Raw genomic sequence first — 17,369 nt, forward strand, 5'->3', positions numbered from 1 at the left:
AGTTAAGCGTCTGACCCTTGATTTCAGCTCAGGTCATGATCTCAGGGTCGTGAGATTGAGCCCCACATCATTTGGCTCCCCGCTCTAAGGGGAGTCTGCCTGAGATTCTTTCCCTGTCCCTCTCCCTCTGCCCCTCCTCCTGCTCTCCCGCTCTCTCGATAAATAAATACGGCTTATAAAAAAAGAATAAAGTAGAAATCCAATTTAAACCGTAAATAGATATAGATTCATTTAAAAATATATATATATGTTAATGGTATTTTCACATGTATTCCAAGTCAACAGAATATATACCAAGTTTTGATGATGGTTATTTCTTAATAATGGGATCGTAGGGGATTTTTATTTATTTTCTAAATTTTCTACAATAAGCATTATTTTTGTAATAAGGGAAAAAAAATCAATACAATCTGATTATCTTCCAGTTTCCCTTGTTTGTTCTCTACCCACCCACTTACACTATGGTCACCATTGCCTTCTTTACGAGAAAGAGACGAAAGCTCATTCAAATCTCTCCCTCCTACCACACTACAAATTACATACAAAATCACACTGGCAACAATTTTTCCTCTTTTCAGAATCCTGTCTTCACTGGATTCCTTCCTTCTTCCCACCATTCCTCCCCTTTCATTTGTTCATATGTTCATCTATTCATTCTTTCATTCACTCATTCATGCAGCAAACACGTGTCACAGCCACACACTGTGCTGGGGGCTGAGAATGCCAACATGAGCCAAACTAAGTCCTGCCCGCTAGGAGCTAACAAGCCAGGAGGTGTGAGCAAGAAGGGAGAGGAGAGAGGCCAACATGAGGTGACGGTGAGCAAGAAATGAGCTAGGAAGAAGAACTTAATGCAGGAAAATGGGAAATGCAGGAAGCCCGAGAACACGAAGAACAGGTACGCCCATCTCAAGGAAGAGAAGTCCAACTCTCTACCAGGTAGACAGAAACACGTGAGCGACTACGGGAGGGTCTCCAATACATCCGTGATCCTCAGTACCCCGAACCCGGAGACACCTACGGTTCTTCTCAGGGAGGCCTCGCTCTCCTCCAGGCTCAGGTGCATCTGAGAGACCAGTCTGCGATCGTCCTGAACTCGGTTCTGATACTGACTGTCCAGGGCCCGCATTCTTTCCGCAGTCATCTTGAGGTCATTGAGGCGGTGCCAGTAGCTCTTCTCTTCGCTCCTGGCCTTGCCCAACTGGAGACTGAGAGATTTACTAGCACCTGGCACCAACAAGGAAAAGGGGGATGAGCACTTCTGGAGTCAGCACGGAAGGATCGGACATGGGGGGGGGTTGGAAGAGTGACCTTGACCGGCTTATGGCAAAATGGTCAAAACCCAGTAAATGAATGCACGCAGCTGTTCTCTTGTCACGGTCATTCAGGTCCCAGGAGAGTCACACACAGTCCTTCTATCTCTGCAAGTGCTGGACAGAGACACCCACAGAAATGACACCCAACAGGAGATTATAAATTCCCTTCTGTCTAAAGGGAAGCTGGCCTTCATCACCTTCTGAAATCTGGGCTTCTTGCAGAATGTCCTGAAGGGCCTGTTCAGCCTGTCGCATTCTGCCCTCCATCTCTGCGTCGGGCATCGCTCCGCCACCACCCTGAGCCCTTGAAACCAGGGCCTCCAGGCTCTGGAGCTGCTGCATAAACTGGTCCATCTGAAACCACACGGGAAAGCGGTTCAGAACAGATGGTGGAGATCACAGTCCAACAGCAGGTACTCAGGGCAGAAGAGCTAACAGCCCAGAAATGCCTGACGTGTCATGGCAGTTAAAGATGTTAGAGCCTAGATTCGCTGAGTTTGCATCCTGGCCCCACTACTCATTAGCTGTGAGTGTGACCCTAGGCAAGTCACTTTCATTACCATTAGATGGGGATAATAATAACATCTCATCGTTATTACTTGGACTAAGTGAGTTAGTATTTGGATAGCGCTTGGAACAGTGTCTGGAAGAAAGTGCTACAGAGGGCAGGTTAAATAGGGAAACTAAAAAAAAAAACAAGTTGACTTTGTTCTATCTTTGGGGTTCTTGTTTGGGCCTTTTCTTCCTCCGCCCTTCATCCCAGCAAAATAATAATTAACAACAACATCAATTTCGTTCTTTTCTGGAACGCGAATGAGAAATTTCTGGCGGCCGTTCTTGTTTGAGCAGCCTTGACACCTTCTGGACTCCTCATATCTTCTACATATTTATGCTTTTCTTCATTTGTTTTACAAAAACATCTCTTGGAAAAAATCCAACTAGGAAGTGGCATGTTGTAAGTGGGAAGAGTACTGAACTGAGCCAAGTCTCCAAACATTTGCAATTTTTCAGTCAGATGGCCAGGTGGAACCAAGAATCAGGGAATTCTGGGTGGGACTCTTGGTTCCACCTGGCCACGTGACTGAAAAATTGCAAATGATTGGATTCTCTTGCAAACTGACTCGGTCATCAGGAGCACCAGATGAGACGGCATCTGCAAAAGGGGTCTTGACAGTGGCGTGTGTAAGAGCATAAACCCGAAGCATTATTACTACTAGATTTAATACAGCAGTTTTTAAAGAGAGAAACAATAATCTCCACCCTCAACCCCGGGAGACTAGGAGGGTCCTAGATTTGTGACAGCCCCACCCAGTAGACACTTAACGACTGTACTCATGGGGTGAGGGCTGGGGAGCACGCACACCTGAATCTTCACTTGACTGTAGCAAGCTGGACAGTTGGTTAGTGCCGCATGGTCACAGCTGGGGCCGCCAAACCCAGGCTTGCAAACACAGCTGCCATCACTTCTACATTCCCCAGGCTCTGAGCCCGCTGGGTTGCAGTTGCAGGCTAGAGACAAAAGACAGACAAACAGACAGCATTCATATCACACTAACTCTAGAAACTGGAGGTATAGCAAAGATAAAAGGAAGAAGTGCGAATCGCCGATGGCAAAGAAGGACTTTGCCCTTGTCAGTTCACATGGTGCTACATTCATCTCTTGCCTGTGCTTCCTAATATAGACAGATCTTAGGAATCATCGAGAAGTTTGTTTGGTGTGAGCGTGGATAAAGAGATCCTACAACAGTCCACCCTTTCTGGTGGCACTTATTTTTTTTCCTCCCCTCAAATTGTGAGCCTGTTGGATATTCTGTGGGCGCTCTAGCTTTGCTCAAAAGGGGAATAACCTGTCTTCTGGGTTTTTTCCCTCTATTTCACAGATGACGAGTATGAGCTCACAGAGGTGGAGTAATCTATCCTGGGTCACGCAGCAAGTACACGCAAACTGGAGCGAGAGCTTGGAAAGAGGCAATGCTCTTTTCCTTTTGCTCTGCTGCCTTTGAGGTAGGAAATGCAGTAAAAAAAAAAAAAAGCAGTACCTTTCTTCATTCATATTGATTGAGCACCTACTACGCGCCCCACTGTTCTAGGAGCTCTATGGGTTGCTCTATGGCGCTCACAAAACACTCAGCACACGGTAATATGAGCACATACCTGTGTATACTGTCATTATTTGCTTACATACTTGCATGTCTTCCTTATTAGCATATGATCTCTTTGGGGGCTGGAACTGACTTATTCATCATTATAACCTCAGTATCTAGCTCCACATTGAGTCCATGGTAGGTGCTTGACAACAGACAGTGGAGTGAAGAAATGCATGGTCTAAAGCCAGTGAAGTCTCTATTAATAGCCCCTTGTAGCTAATATTCTATCCTTTACAGTATACCTTCTCAGAGGATATTTTATTTTATATTTGCAACCACTTCGACTTAATATTATTCATCTATATAAAGAAACTGAGGCTCAGAGAGATTAATTGGCATAACCAGTGTGATACGATAGGTATGGTAAAAACTAGACTGGAACTCAGTACCGCGCATAGCATGTGCGCTCTTCCTAGCATGGGTACTTCCTAGCACATCGGAGCGAACCCACACACGGGGGTTAGGGCAGGTGGGATTTGTGCTCCTGGGGGGCAGCCTCAGGTTTCACAGAGGTCCTCAGGCATTCCCACAGCTGGGGATTGTGGGGTGAGTGGGAGGTGCTGGGCTCCCAGCAGACCTCCGGGGGAACCAGGAGTCCTCCCATCTGGGTGCCCAGAGGCCCTCTGGGCTCTGTTTTAATAAACCAGCCCCTGAGTTCTGGGCACCACGGCTGGTCTGGGACCTTTGTGACTGAGGGGTGAGTCTGTGGAGCAGGCCAGCGCCCCAGAACTGAACTTGAACTTGCCTAGAGCTAAACGTGCCTCCTGAATGTAACATGTACAGGGGCTTGATAGAAGGGTCGAGCAAGAGGACCGATGTGCACACTCAGCTTTGCTCTGAAGCAGCCTAAGGAATGTGCCCTGATAGCCGCGGCGTTGCAGCCAAGTGTCGTTAGTAGAACTTGGAACTGTTACCTTTGTCTACATCGATTACACTGACTTCCTGAGAGGGTCTCTTAAACTGCGGCACAGCCCCCCCTCCACCTCAGTGTGCTCACGCTTGGTCTCAAGTCTTTCACTGCTGTCCTGTAACGGGCGCGGCAGCACTCCTGCCCGCCAGCCCTGGAATGAGGTTTACCACCTGCCCCATTTCACCTCCCCTTCCACTCAGGAATGTAAACTCAACCTTCTTCTCTTCTCCCCCCCAGCTTTAACCCATTCGACATCCTCCAGCTCTGTCCTCCAGAACCCTGCCGCAGGGGTGTTAAAGCCTTGGACAGGTGAAAGGTCCAGATTGTTCTCGGGCCAGTTGTTCAGAGAAACCAGAGTGGCCTCCTCCTCCCTGCTGCTGGCCTCGCTGATTGGTCTGTTCTTACGTGTGTACACGCCGGCCAGCTTACATGTATCCACGAGCGCGTGCACGCGCACCCCGCCTGTCCAACCCGTCTGGGACGCAGTCCTACCTCGACACTTGTCCGCTGGGTTGGGAGCCAACGGGTCACCAAAGTAGCCTGCTTTGCACTGGTCGCAGTGGACACCCGCCGTGTTGTGGACGCACTTCAGACACCTGCCTGTCAGGCGGTCACAGTTTCCGGAGGCGCTGGGGTCCACATTGTTGTTGCACTGACAGGGCTGACAAGGCCTCGCTGGGCCACGTTCCCCAAAGGGGTCCCCAAAGTAGCCATCGGCACAGAGCTCACAGCGGGCACCTGGAAGGAACAAACGCCCGAGCCTGAAGGGTCACCCGTTAGCAGCAAGGGCAGGTGCGGGGGCACCAGTCACCCTCCAGAAGAGCCTCAGGGGCACGTGCTCAGGTCAAGGGCTTGGCTCTTTCACCCCACGGTGGCCCCAGATGTTAGAACAGAGCAGCCCGACTACGAGGCTTCCTGTAGGGGCAAAGTCCGATGGATAGCAACACCGCTGAGGCCGCTGCAGAAGAATTAACTCTTCCTTCAGACTGACCAGCAGCAAGATGTGACGGTTATTTTTTTTAATTTAATTTTATTTTTTTATGTAATCTCCACACCCAATGTGGGGCTCGAACCCACAACCCTGAGACCCAGAGTTGCATGCCCTACCGACCGAGCAAGCAGCCACCCCAGGAGAGAGATGTGACATTTAAAAGGCCACTAAGTTTCCCTTCTGTACCTTGGTTCATTCTGTAAAGCTTAGTTAAACCACGTATTTTGGGGCATCTGGGTGGCTCAGTTGGTTAAGCACCTGCCCTCGGCTCAGGTCCTGATCTCAGGGTCATGGGATCAAGTCCTGCATTGGGCTCCCGGCTTGGCAGGGGTCTGCTTCTCCCTCTCCTTCCCGCTCATGTTCTCTCTCACTATCTGTCTCTCTCAAATAAATAAATAAATAAATAAAATTTAAAAAAAAATAAAATAAAATAAACCACGTATTTCATCTGAAAAGTTCTTTCCTAATTACAAACCTAAAACAGTGTTAACCATACTTTCATCCCGTACAAACCAAACCCTGCCCTTCCTCAATCCACCTCTCGGGCGTGTTCTTATCTTTAGAACGAGCCCATCTACAGTAACCCTAAGTAATTATAATTCCCTAGAGACTGTTCACGAGAATTCCTGGTGTCGGCACAGGGCCAGCAGGCCGGGGGCCTTACCCGTGACCCCGTGGGGACAGTTATTGCACACCACCTCCTCTGTCTCCGGCATGACAGAGCAGCTGAACCCATTGTGGCAGGGACACGGCTTGCAGCTGCGGGGGTCGTGTGGGTCGTTGTAGAACCCGATGGGGCAGTCGGCACACTCGATGTCGAGGTTTTCATCCCCTGAATAACAGTCTCCTGGGAGGCAGAGGCAGAAGGGAGGGCAGAGAAAGGAGCAGGGTAAACCAATGTGCTCCCTGTAATATGGGCAATGTGTGGGAGGCAGAGCTCCTTCACCCAAACCTTCCTCTCCGAAGCTTTCCCCAAAGCGTCCGGAGCACGGGTATTCACCTTTGCCCCAGCACCAACTCCAAACCTGGCCACGACCCTGATTCTCACGTGGCTCTCCCATGCTTAGTAGACCTAGCGTCCCTTCCTACCCACAACTTAACACTGCTCCCCTGGTCCCCACGGCCTGACACCATTTGTCCGCACATTCATTCAGGCCCTGACATTGCCTTTGATCTCTCCAGATAATTCTTGAAACTTGACACCAACGACACCCCCCAGCACTGAACCATGACAGCCATTTCCTGTAACCTGGTACCCTTCCCACAACCTGCGGCATTTTCCATAATGAAAAGGATTGAGTGTAACAAAGCACCATGTCCGTCTTCTCTGACTCCAGGCCTACCTTCCTAATCCTTTCCCATCTCCAAAATGAGTTCAGGCAGAGTCTGTCTTACACAGCTCTGTCTCTTCCACGGGAGACCCCAGTCACCTGACCACCCTAGCCACCTGGGCCAGGTGTCATTTCACTCACCTGTGTCTGGATCGCAGGCTCCTCCCCCCTGGCAGTTACACGGAATACAAGCACCAAAAGGTCCCAGTCTGGCAGAATCTCTTTTGTAGCCGGAAGCACAATCCTGGCAGAACTGTCCCTTGTAGCCAACGGGACATACGCATTGTTCGACCCAGGGTGCTGGGGCTCCGGAGATGGGGCGGGCTGAAATCAGGGTCACGTTGTCCAGGTACCCAGTGCCTGCCATACGAAGATCAGGTTAGAAGTAGCAAGGGGTGAGGTCTGAAGATCTAAAGGCAGGCCTCTCTTTGGATTTTATTTTTCTTCACTCCCTAACAAAGACAGGTGCCATTCCCTCCCTATGGCGTGGGCGGAAGGACAGCAGTCCATCATGACCAACGCACAGGCTGCAGGGTCAGCAAAGTCAGGGTTTAAATTCTGCCTCCAGCCGCGCTAGCTGCGTGAATTGGGCATGTCACATAACTTCCTACCGTTGTGTTTCCTCAAGTGTAGAAGAGAAGCAACAGTGGTATGGACCTCCTATGCAGGTTGTGAAGTGCAATGAGACAATGCATATATTATAATGTGCCTGGCTCGAAATAAAGATTCAATAAAATTGTTAATAAATAGCTTTTCTACATCCTGTTCGATTTGCTTCGTTAGTGATGTGGAAATTATGCATGCCAGTGATGCTTCCTGTTTACGTAAGTGCTGGAAAGCTCAGGAACTCACATTTAAAGCATTCCGGTTGGGATTGGAGTCCCCTCCCCTCTATGTGAAGTTCAATAAAAGGAGTTACCAGAGTACAGCTGATTTCTGAGCATGGTAGCACCGAGTACAGTCCCCGCAAGGAATAGAGGGCTGAGTTGTAGATGCCGTTTCCTAGCTAAGGGGACAAGCCCCTTTGTTATAGATTATCTTCTCCAAACAATCAGCTTTCATTCACATTTGGACAGGCTTAAGCAAAGGAGAATCAGTCACTCTTCATTGCTGTTAACTTCTTTTTAGAGGAACGTTACTTTTAACAACTTGTAGGATATAAGAATTTAGACCTAATCAGTGACCCTCCATCAAAACCATCCAGTAGTCGATCTACTTGTTTGGAGACTGTCCACCTTGGAAGCTGACACAAACTAAAACCTAAGAGAGAAACTCGTGTCCCTTCGTCACTTACTGTATTCTCCGTAAGTGGCGCGGATTCGCAGGGCTGTGAGGTTACGCAGTAACCTGCGGTACTCGAAGTAACTCAGCTGGGGGCTCCAGTGACTGCTTGGACGTTCATTTAATCTGCAGGATTCAAAGCCCAAAGCTTAAAAATACAGCTCTCGGGGTGCCTGGGTGGCACAGCGGTTAAGCGCCTGCCTTTGGCTCAGGGCGTGATCCCGGCGTTCTGGGATGGAGCCCCACATCAGGCTCCTCCACTGTGAGCCTGCTTCTTCCTCTCCCACTCCCCCTGCTTGTGTTCCCTCTCTCGCTGGCTATCTCTGTTAAATAAATAAATAAAATCTTAAAAAAAAAATACAGCTCTCGTCAAGTCTTATGATTCGTATACGTGATATAAATTATACCCAAGAAGGTGGGAACCGCTAAGCCCCTTCGCAGCCCTGCCTCGAGGGGGTGAAGGATGGGGAGCTGCATCCTTGTAGGCTTGGGTTTGGAGTGTGCGCTCTCCCCAGGGAGCACGAACCCCACAGGAAGTGACGGAAGTGACAGAAGTGATGGAGGGCATCCCAGTGCAAGAAGCCCAGCCCCAGGGGTCATGGCATCCAGTGCGGGTCCAAGTCCTCGGAGAGCACTTCCTATTCCTGGCCACACACAACTTAATGTCAGGAACGTCGCTGAGTTTGAGAAGCTCTGACCCTCAAGAGAGCTACCATTGATTTTTGGTTTTGCTGTTTAAATGATTTGTTAAGTGAGCACATTTCTCTTACTCTTCAAAAGTCGGCTTTCATGGTCTACATTGGACACGTCGCACACTTCTGAATTTAGCATGATAATAGCTCACGGCATCGTGTCACCATCCCCTGTGCTAGTCTTTCAAATTTTGTTTTGTTTTTTACTGGAATACTTCCAGGAACAACCCAACTTCTTTTCCTTAGTTCACTGACCTCACTTCTCACTGTAGTCCTCTCCCCCACTCCACACTTCACTCACGCTTAACTACTTAGAATTTCCTAACACACAAAACGTCCTCAAGCATGATTATTCCCCCTGCCTTGCTAACCTTCCCCTCTCCCCTTTCTATCCTTAGAAAACTGTTCTTCACTTGTCATGTGGAAGTTTTCCTTGATCCCTCCAACGTGGGTTACTTGTGCCTCTTCCGTGTGTTCAAAATACTTGTGCCCGCCTTGTGTATCTTGTCATTTACACGCCACACTGTAATATTCTGCTTAGTTTTTTCTCCCATTAGCCTGTCAGGGGCTTGAGGGCAGGAAGCACGTCCTGTTTCTGTACATAATACCATGTCTGGTACATGAAAGGTGTTCAGAAAAGCTTGTTAAAAGAACGAATGATTGAATGCATGAACAAAGGAAGTGGACTTCAGTCACCTGACCCACTTGTAGTCACTCTTCTTACCTGAACGTGTAAGTCTTGGTGATCCCACAAGGCAGCGTCTTGCCCAGTGGCATCAAGGGAGCTGTGACCCGTAGACCAGCACCTTCCAGGATCACATCGTGGGCGGATGGGTGTCTGCCTCCCCTGTCCACACGGTAGTCAAAAGACAGGGTTTGCCCATAGCTCACCTGTTGATTCCCAAGAAATTTGGCTGTGAAATAGAATTTGAAAAGATTGAGATCATTGTGAAACTGGAGGAGCAAATGAGCTAGCAAGTTTGCATTAATGTTGGTGATTTCTGTTGGAGTCCTGTGTCATCAATGTACCATCATGCCCCCAACCACTCTTCCAGAAGAATCAGTTCATGGATGTGACCATACTGCCATTGGCTACAAAGGAGAGTTAGTGACTGACATGCTACAAGGGCCACTTTATAAGACAATTCCATGTATTAGATGATTCACAGCATGGCCCTGACAATAGACCGATACATAAAGGTCCCAGGTATGTTGGGAAGAGTACCATTTGTTACATAATGCTTTAGAGTTCACAGACATCATTACATTTGATGTTAATAATCCTTGGAGGTATTATTATCCCCATTTAACAGCTGAGAGAACTGAAATTTGGAAAGGTTAAGAAGACAACTTATCTGGACATCACGTATTAGCTAATGAAATGAACTAACACATATGTTTTTAACATACAAGTGGTTAAAACTGAGAATACCTTATTTTCACTTTTCCATCTGCTTCTCAGTAGATCCACAGATATGACCTCTGTATTTCTCAACTTTATGGGAAACCTAGAAACTTCCCATTTGACAAAAGTAGGAACCTCAACCAGGATCTGTCTGCCTGGATACACAATCCTGTGCTATTGTATCATGACTTTGTCAATAGGGCTGGAGCCCCAACTGTCTTCTGGAAATACTGCTTCTCTGAACACCAGGTGATAACGGTTTTCACATTTGCTAACTCCATTTTTCTCTCCTGACTTCTAGGCTTATTAGTTGGCTTCTATAAGAAAAATACCATACATACCAGGAGCAACAAAATAGACAGGGTCTGATCGTCGTGCTGAGCTGAACACGTCCCGATGACGCTGGGACCACTGGAGCTTTGCAGGAGACCCATTTCTTTGGATAGCCTTCCAGCCATCAACATCTGGAACACACACACAAAACACTTTGCATTCGGACAAATCTCATTGTCTATGGAGTTAATAAGGCAAGACTTGATTGCCAAAAAGTCCTAGAGGTGAAGAGCTAGTGGGGTTTTTTAAAAGTTCCACATTCATGTGCAGTCCTCAAAATGTCCTATGCGTCTCTCTCTACTTGCGTCTCAACTTCACCTGTTCCCACCCCACAGCTGCTCTGACTTCTTTGAGTCTCATTCCCGTAATATGAGAGCATGTTTTCATCTGCCTGCGGTCCGTACTTTTATTTTATTTCCATAAATAGGGTCTGGCCTTCGTGAGTGAAGAGGGTCCAGCATGTTCAAACAGAAATTCAAAGTTGAAATCAAGTCAATCTAGGTTTTTATAGGGTTTTGTAGCTTGATAACTAATTTCACAAACATTAACTCATTTAATGTATGTGAAAACAGTATTTTTTAAAAGATTTATTTATTTATTTGAGAGAGAGAGAGCGCGCACATGTGAGTGGGAGGAGGGGCAGAGGGCGAGAATCTTTCAAGCAGAGAAGTGGGGTCAATCCCATGACCCCTGAGATCATGACCTGAGCTGAAACCAAGAGTCGGATGCTCAACGACTGAGCCACCCAGGCGCCCCTGAAAGCAGTATTATTAATGAGTGTGAATTCCAGGAAGGCTCACATAAACGCCCCCAATCCAAATGAAAGACTCTTTTGTGGTTTTAAAATGCATGGAGATGGGAAGTGCAGGGAGATGAAAATCTGGTCTCTTTTTAGTTATTCTTTCAAGTTACTCATACACCGGTATGAGTCAGCTGTGCGGCTATGACTTTTTCAAGACGTTGGGATCTGCCTTATTGCCCAGACAAAATAATGTCCATTAAGAGCTAAAAGAGAGCTGCTAAAGACTACGCAAACTCCCCAAGCTGTGATGAGGAGGAGGTTGTCTGTAAGCGTAAAGCTCTATACAATGTTAAAAACAAAATTCTAGAAACAGAACACTTTACCTTGATAGAAAGTAGAGGTGATTTTATGGACACTGTAGTCTCCAGAGCTGTGGCAGTTGGCTGAATGCCCATAGCAAAAACACTGGGTACAGCCCTCAGGGTTTCCCCCATCCAGGTGATAGTAACCTGGTCGACACCTGTAGCGGCATTTTAGAAATCAGGACAATGTTAGAGGTTACTTCTTACTTCATATAGAGAATATGATGACTGATCTTTTCTACTTTCTCTCCCACCTGGCCCTATTAATTCCCAGAACTGGGAAATACTAAACGACACATAGCATCCCCTCTCCCGCACGTGATGGACAGTCACGGCCCCCACTGAGAGACCATGAAGGTTCACTTTCTGTCCCTGTGGCAGAGCACAGTTACGTTGGACTTGGTGGCCTGGGAACTTAGTGATTTCCCATCCTTGGTGAGGAACCGAATGGAAGTCACATGAGCAGGACAAGAAGAGTTGGGGCAGGGGGATGTGGGGCTGGCCCTGTCTTAGAGCAAGTGTTTAATGGGGCAAAAGAGTGGGAGGTGGGGCCAGGAAAGGAAAGGCCAATGTCCCAGCCCCAGCACCCGCTCAGCTATACTGACCAGCACAAGAACACTAGGAGCTGCCCACCGTCCTGCCCCTTATATCCCTGCTCTGGTCCACGGGGAAAGGGGCAGGTGGGGGTATGACAAAGAAGGATGGCTGCAGGCTCCCTACAAAAGCAAGACGTAGGCTGTGTCCCACCCATCAGTGGCTTCTCTGAGGACCACAGCTTCCAGGCAAGTCACAGACGTTGGGGTCACAGAGAAGAAGGAGCAGCTGGGGAGGACTTGTTTTTCTCTGTTCAAATTAATTACATCCTTCTTCACGAAATAATACTATGTTTCAGCGACCATTTATTTAGCACTGATGCTATGCCAGGCACTTCATGTATGTTCTCCAATTCAGTCCTTGGTACAACCCTATGAGAAGGGAATTGTATTTCCAATTTTCTTTCTTAAAATAAATGAACTTATTTATTTACTTACTATTTATTTATTTTAGAGAATGAGAGAGAGTGAGCAGGGGGAGGGGACGAGGGAGAGAGAGAGAGAAAATCCAGCACGTGGCCTGATGAGGGGCTCAATTTCATGACCTTGAGATCATGATCTGAGCTGAAATCAACAGTTGGACGCTTAACCAACTGAGCCACCCAGGCTCCCAGCTTCTAATTTTCTTAGACGAAGACACCCGGGCCAGAGAGGTTAAGAAACCTGTTCAAGGTCATAGAGCTGGTAAGTGACTGAGACAAGATTTTTCAAACCAGGTACATCTACCTCTGAGTCATGGGGTCTAATCCTCTGGCCCCTATGACGGGAGTCTATTTATTGTGCAAAATCACAGAACAGCAGGTTAAGTGTGAACAGTAAACTCTTCAGAGAACAGCTGTATGTAAATAAGCATTGTTTTTTTTCTCTACAGAGCAAGGGCTTAAAGAAAATCATTATGGTTTCTTCGGAGGATACTTGCAGAGTTTAAGAGACTAAAAAGCAAGGAAGGAAGGGGGGAGGGCAAGGGAGGGAGGAGAGGCACGGAAAGCGAGGGGGAGGGAATGAGAAAAGAAGGCAGGGGAGGAACCAAGGGAAATCAGGCAAAACTCAATGACAGTGTTGAGGGATGTAACCGGGTAATAAATTATGAAGAAAAGTAACGAAGTGATTACACAGAGGTCAGAACAGTGGTGACTTCTCGAAAGGAGGGAGGGTGTTGTCACTGGGACGGCACATTTTTAGTGAAGGTCTATTTCTTAGAAGGGGCAGTGCTGACATTTGTTTTATGTGGTTTTCTGTTTCTGTGTGACCTTGTGAAATTAAAAACCTTTTCAAAAAGTGCCTCCTCTTCTAACACGTAAGCTGTGTTTCCCTCCCTCTACCTCAGCAGCAAAGAACCCCCTGGAAACACGAGCTGGGAATGTATCTGGTATTTTCTCTGCCCAGGTATAAGTGATTGTCAGGATGCCAAAGAAGTGTTTTCTTACTTTTAAGAAAACGAGGAGAAAGCCTTCATCTCTGGGGCCAGCCCCACGGCAATCGTAGAGAAGGGAAGAGTTTTAAGTCTGAGCCATTTGTCCTTAAGGAATGTCTGCAAGCGGCAAGGGAGGCTGGGTCACTGTTTACGGCACCACCTGCCCCAACATGGCTCGGGGCCCAAAGGGCTCTTACATCTTCTCCCGGCTCATGCGTGTGCATGCAACCACCAGCCCATCCCGGGGCGGTTCCTTTGCTGCACATGATGGTTATATATGGCCATATTTCCTCTTACTAGCACGTTCCCAACATGCTTAATTAGGCCAGGCCTTTTCTGGGACCGGGCTGAGTCATGTGACCTCATTATTGCAAGCCACCTTGTATGGGAGCACCTGGGATTGGGAGTCAGCTGTCAAGGGGACTCCCTGGGCCCCTGGGCCTCTGCCGCCCATTGTAAACAAAGAGAGGGGGCCCACAACAAAAGATGGGGTCCAGGGGGATTTGGGGACTCAGTTGTATTTTTTAAAAAGCTAAGTTTTTGAGGACAGAGGACAGGACAGAGGTCGTCAACACTTGTTAAGTGTCCCTTTTCCATAACTGCACTCAGGATGAATTCTGAGTGCATGCTAGCTGCCAAGAGACTCTCCCTGCTGTGTCTGCAGGGCCACAGTTCACACAGACCTGTCACAGCGCTCTCCGGTGACAGCTGGCTTACAGACACAGCGGCCCTCGTCACAGGGCCCCGAGACGCCAGCTGGGTCACAGTCACACTTGGGGTCTCTGGGAAAGAAGAAAAAGAAAATTAGGGATGTGTCTCCAAGTGCTTTTCAGCTATCCATATAAAGATCAAGTGCTCCTAAGCAAATGTCACCAACTTAAGTCCGTCCTTCATCTTCAGTGAGGCCCGTCTCAGCTCTTCTTGTCTGCGCTGATCTCTCCCAGACCCTTTAAGGACTCGTTTGTTTGGGCTCAAGCTACTCTGAGGGTGACAGCTGGCCCACGAACTGCTTGCTACCCACCCCTAAGAAGAAGAGGGGTTTGCGCCAGAATGGGAAACAAATCCATCACTAAACGGTTCAGTTTGGTTTGGTTTAGTTTGGTGGACTGTTTGGTTAAGTTGCCTTTTTTAATTTTAATTTATCATTTGCTTCTCTATTGTTTAATTCGGTGATGACTGCTTTCATTGTGATGGATTCCATCTACTTGCTATTTTCGTTTATTTAGTTCTTTCTTTTGGTAACACTTCTATCAGGACACAATTCAGGGGCACCTGGGCGGCTCAGTCGATTAAGTGTCTGCTTTCAGCTCAGGTCACAATCCCAGGATCCTGGGATTGAGTCCACATTGGGCTCCCCACTCAGCAGGGAGTCTGCTTCTCCCCCTCTCTCTCTCTCTCAAATAAATAAATCAAATCTTTAAAAAAAATAAAAATTTTAAAAAGACACAATTCACATACCGTAAATTCATCCATTTAAAATGTACAATTTGCTGGGTGTTAGTAGATTCCCAGAGTAGTAGAATTTAGTACAGTTTAGTGATTCTCAACCACCCTAATTAATTGTAGAACATTTTCATCACTCCAACAAGAAACCCTGTGCCCCTAGCAATCACCCTCCCCTTTCCTCCCCCCAGCCCTAGGCAGCCACTAATCTACTCGCTGTGTCTGTAGATCTGCCTATTCGGAACATTTCCTGTAAAGGGACTCATACAATCGGTGGCCTTTTGTGTTCGGCTTCTTTCACTTAGTATGTTTTCAAGGTTCATCCAATGTTATACTTCATCCATGTATCAATAATTCATTTTCTTATGGCTGATTAAATTCTATCACATGGATAGACCACATTTTGCTTATCCATTCCGCAGCTGATAGACATTGGGGTTGTTTCCCCTTCTTAGCTACTATGAATAATGCTGCTAGGAGGATTTGTGTACACGTTTCTACGCAGATATATAAGTTTTCATATTTCTTCAGTGTACTCCTAGGAGTGGAATTCTGAGTTTGACTGATTTTTTTTTTTTTTTTTTTTTTTGGTTGCAAGATTTTCTCAATGAAGGAATCCATCAGTGTTTCCATCATTTCGTTCTGGCACAATCTCTTAGTGTTCTGGCTTCTGACTAGTATCACTCAGTGGGCACACAGTCCTAGGCATCCATCTCATGGGTCTAAAACCAAATCTGTCTTTTCCCCACTGTTCGCTCCTCCTCTGACTGTCCTTTGACCCCATCCAAATCCTACCCAAACCTGGATGGGCTCCCCTCTCCCCCTCACGTTTCTCATCCAGTCGGAGTCCCGTCCTGTCAGGCTCCCTGAAGATCCCTTCTCCAGTCCTCGTCTTTCACTTGTGAGGCTCTCCTCCCATCCTAGCCCCTCCACACGACTTATCTGGACCCTTTGACAAACATTAGGCACCATCTACTAGTTGCTAAGCACCAAGGACACTAAGAAATAGGATCCTGGTCTCCAAGAGTCTCCAGGCAGTGCAGACACATGAACAATGATGGCAGCGAAGCCTAAGGCCAGCTGGAACCAGGTGCCCCCCCCTCCCCGTCTGCATGCCTGTCCTCACTCTGGGCACTGGGGTTGCAGTAGGAACAAGACAAAGCCAACACTGGGTTTCGTTCTGGTGGGTGAGACAGACAAACAAATACAGAGAGAAGTGAAGTGACATCTGTCAGAACTCAGGGGGGTGGGGAGAGTCAGGGAAGGCCTCTGTGAGGAGTGATGAGGTGGGGATCAAGCCCGTGGGGCTCTCTGTGGCCCCGTAGGAAGCAGGAGTGCTCCAGGCCAGGGCCGAGGTCCCTTGGCTTGGCTCCTTTGAAGAAGGGAAGGCAGGGTGGGGCCAAGTGCCGGGGGCCAGCGGGAGAACCATGGGAAACGCAGCGGGAGTCCACCGCCGGGGGTGCAGAGGACGGAGGATCTTGCAGGGCCCTGCTGGTCTGCAAAAGAAGTCTGTATCTCATTCTGAGTAGGACAGGGAGCTACTGGAGGGTTGCAAGCACAGAAGTGGTACAATCAACTTCATGTTTTAGAAGCATTTTCAAAGGGAGACCGGGCCAAAGGAAGGGTCTCTGAAGACAATCTAAAAGGGGGCAGGGAAGCCTGGAAGAGAACAGTATGTGCAGAAGCCCAAGGGTGAGAGGGCTGGGCACAGTGGTAGCCAGGCTGGTGCCAGCATGGAGGGCAAGGGGCTGGAGAAAGGGGCAGGGGCGGCCATCCTCCACGGGCCCCTTCCAGCTAACGGCTTTCCTGCCGAGCTCCCTTTCCCCTCAGCCATCCCACTACCTGCCTCTCTGCATCCCTGTGATTGCTCATGTGATTTATAATGTGTGCTCCATCTTCTTCCAGGAAAGAATTTTTTTTTTTTTTTGAGAGAGAGAGCGAGCGAGCACGTGCATGAGTGGGGGGAGGGGCAGAGGAGAGGGAGAGAATCTGAAGCAGAATTCACACCCAGCTCAAATCCAACACGGGGCTGGATCTCACAACCCATGAGATCGTGACCTGAGCTGAAATCAAGAGCAGGACAATTAACGGACTGAGCCACCCAGGCGCCCCTCTTCCGGGAAAGAATATGAGGAGGGATAGAGAATGCTTCAAACTCAAGGGGAATAGTTTTTTAGTCCAAATTCATTTGGGTCGAAATGGGTCCCAGGTAAGAATCTGGAGGCCTCTTTACCTCCATCCTCGTTCGTCTAAAAGGGGGCGATCACCGGGGTGAAGAACGTAGGTTTCAGAGCCCAAACTCTGGGCCTGAATGTGAGGTCCACCCTCATCAGTAATATTGGGGAAACTTAGCCCCTCGGGGTGTACATTTCTTCTCTTCCACTTGAGTGTAATGCTAATCCCAACCTC

The 17,369-nt window shown here is 48.0% G+C and overlaps 1 protein-coding gene across 1 annotated transcript in view; it reads right to left on the reverse strand.

The window, feature by feature from the left end:
• LAMC2 (laminin subunit gamma 2) overlaps window positions 1-17,369 on the reverse strand; it is a 55,556-nt gene that overhangs the window by 12,702 nt on the left and 25,485 nt on the right. The window contains exons 4-14 of the mRNA XM_040636301.1: window positions 14,201-14,299; window positions 11,532-11,668; window positions 10,415-10,537; window positions 9,393-9,582; window positions 7,990-8,102; window positions 6,837-7,055; window positions 6,029-6,211; window positions 4,866-5,111; window positions 2,680-2,825; window positions 1,514-1,670; window positions 1,022-1,227 (exon numbers count right to left, since the gene is read on the reverse strand). Of these exons, the coding sequence (XP_040492235.1) occupies window positions 1,022-1,227; window positions 1,514-1,670; window positions 2,680-2,825; window positions 4,866-5,111; window positions 6,029-6,211; window positions 6,837-7,055; window positions 7,990-8,102; window positions 9,393-9,582; window positions 10,415-10,537; window positions 11,532-11,668; window positions 14,201-14,299 (1,819 nt within the window). The remainder of the gene's footprint in view (window positions 1-1,021; window positions 1,228-1,513; window positions 1,671-2,679; window positions 2,826-4,865; window positions 5,112-6,028; window positions 6,212-6,836; window positions 7,056-7,989; window positions 8,103-9,392; window positions 9,583-10,414; window positions 10,538-11,531; window positions 11,669-14,200; window positions 14,300-17,369) is intronic.

This window comes from Ursus maritimus, unplaced genomic scaffold (genome assembly GCF_017311325.1).
Source record: "Ursus maritimus isolate PB19 unplaced genomic scaffold, ASM1731132v1 scaffold_2, whole genome shotgun sequence".
NCBI classification, from domain to species: Eukaryota; Metazoa; Chordata; class Mammalia; order Carnivora; family Ursidae; genus Ursus; species Ursus maritimus.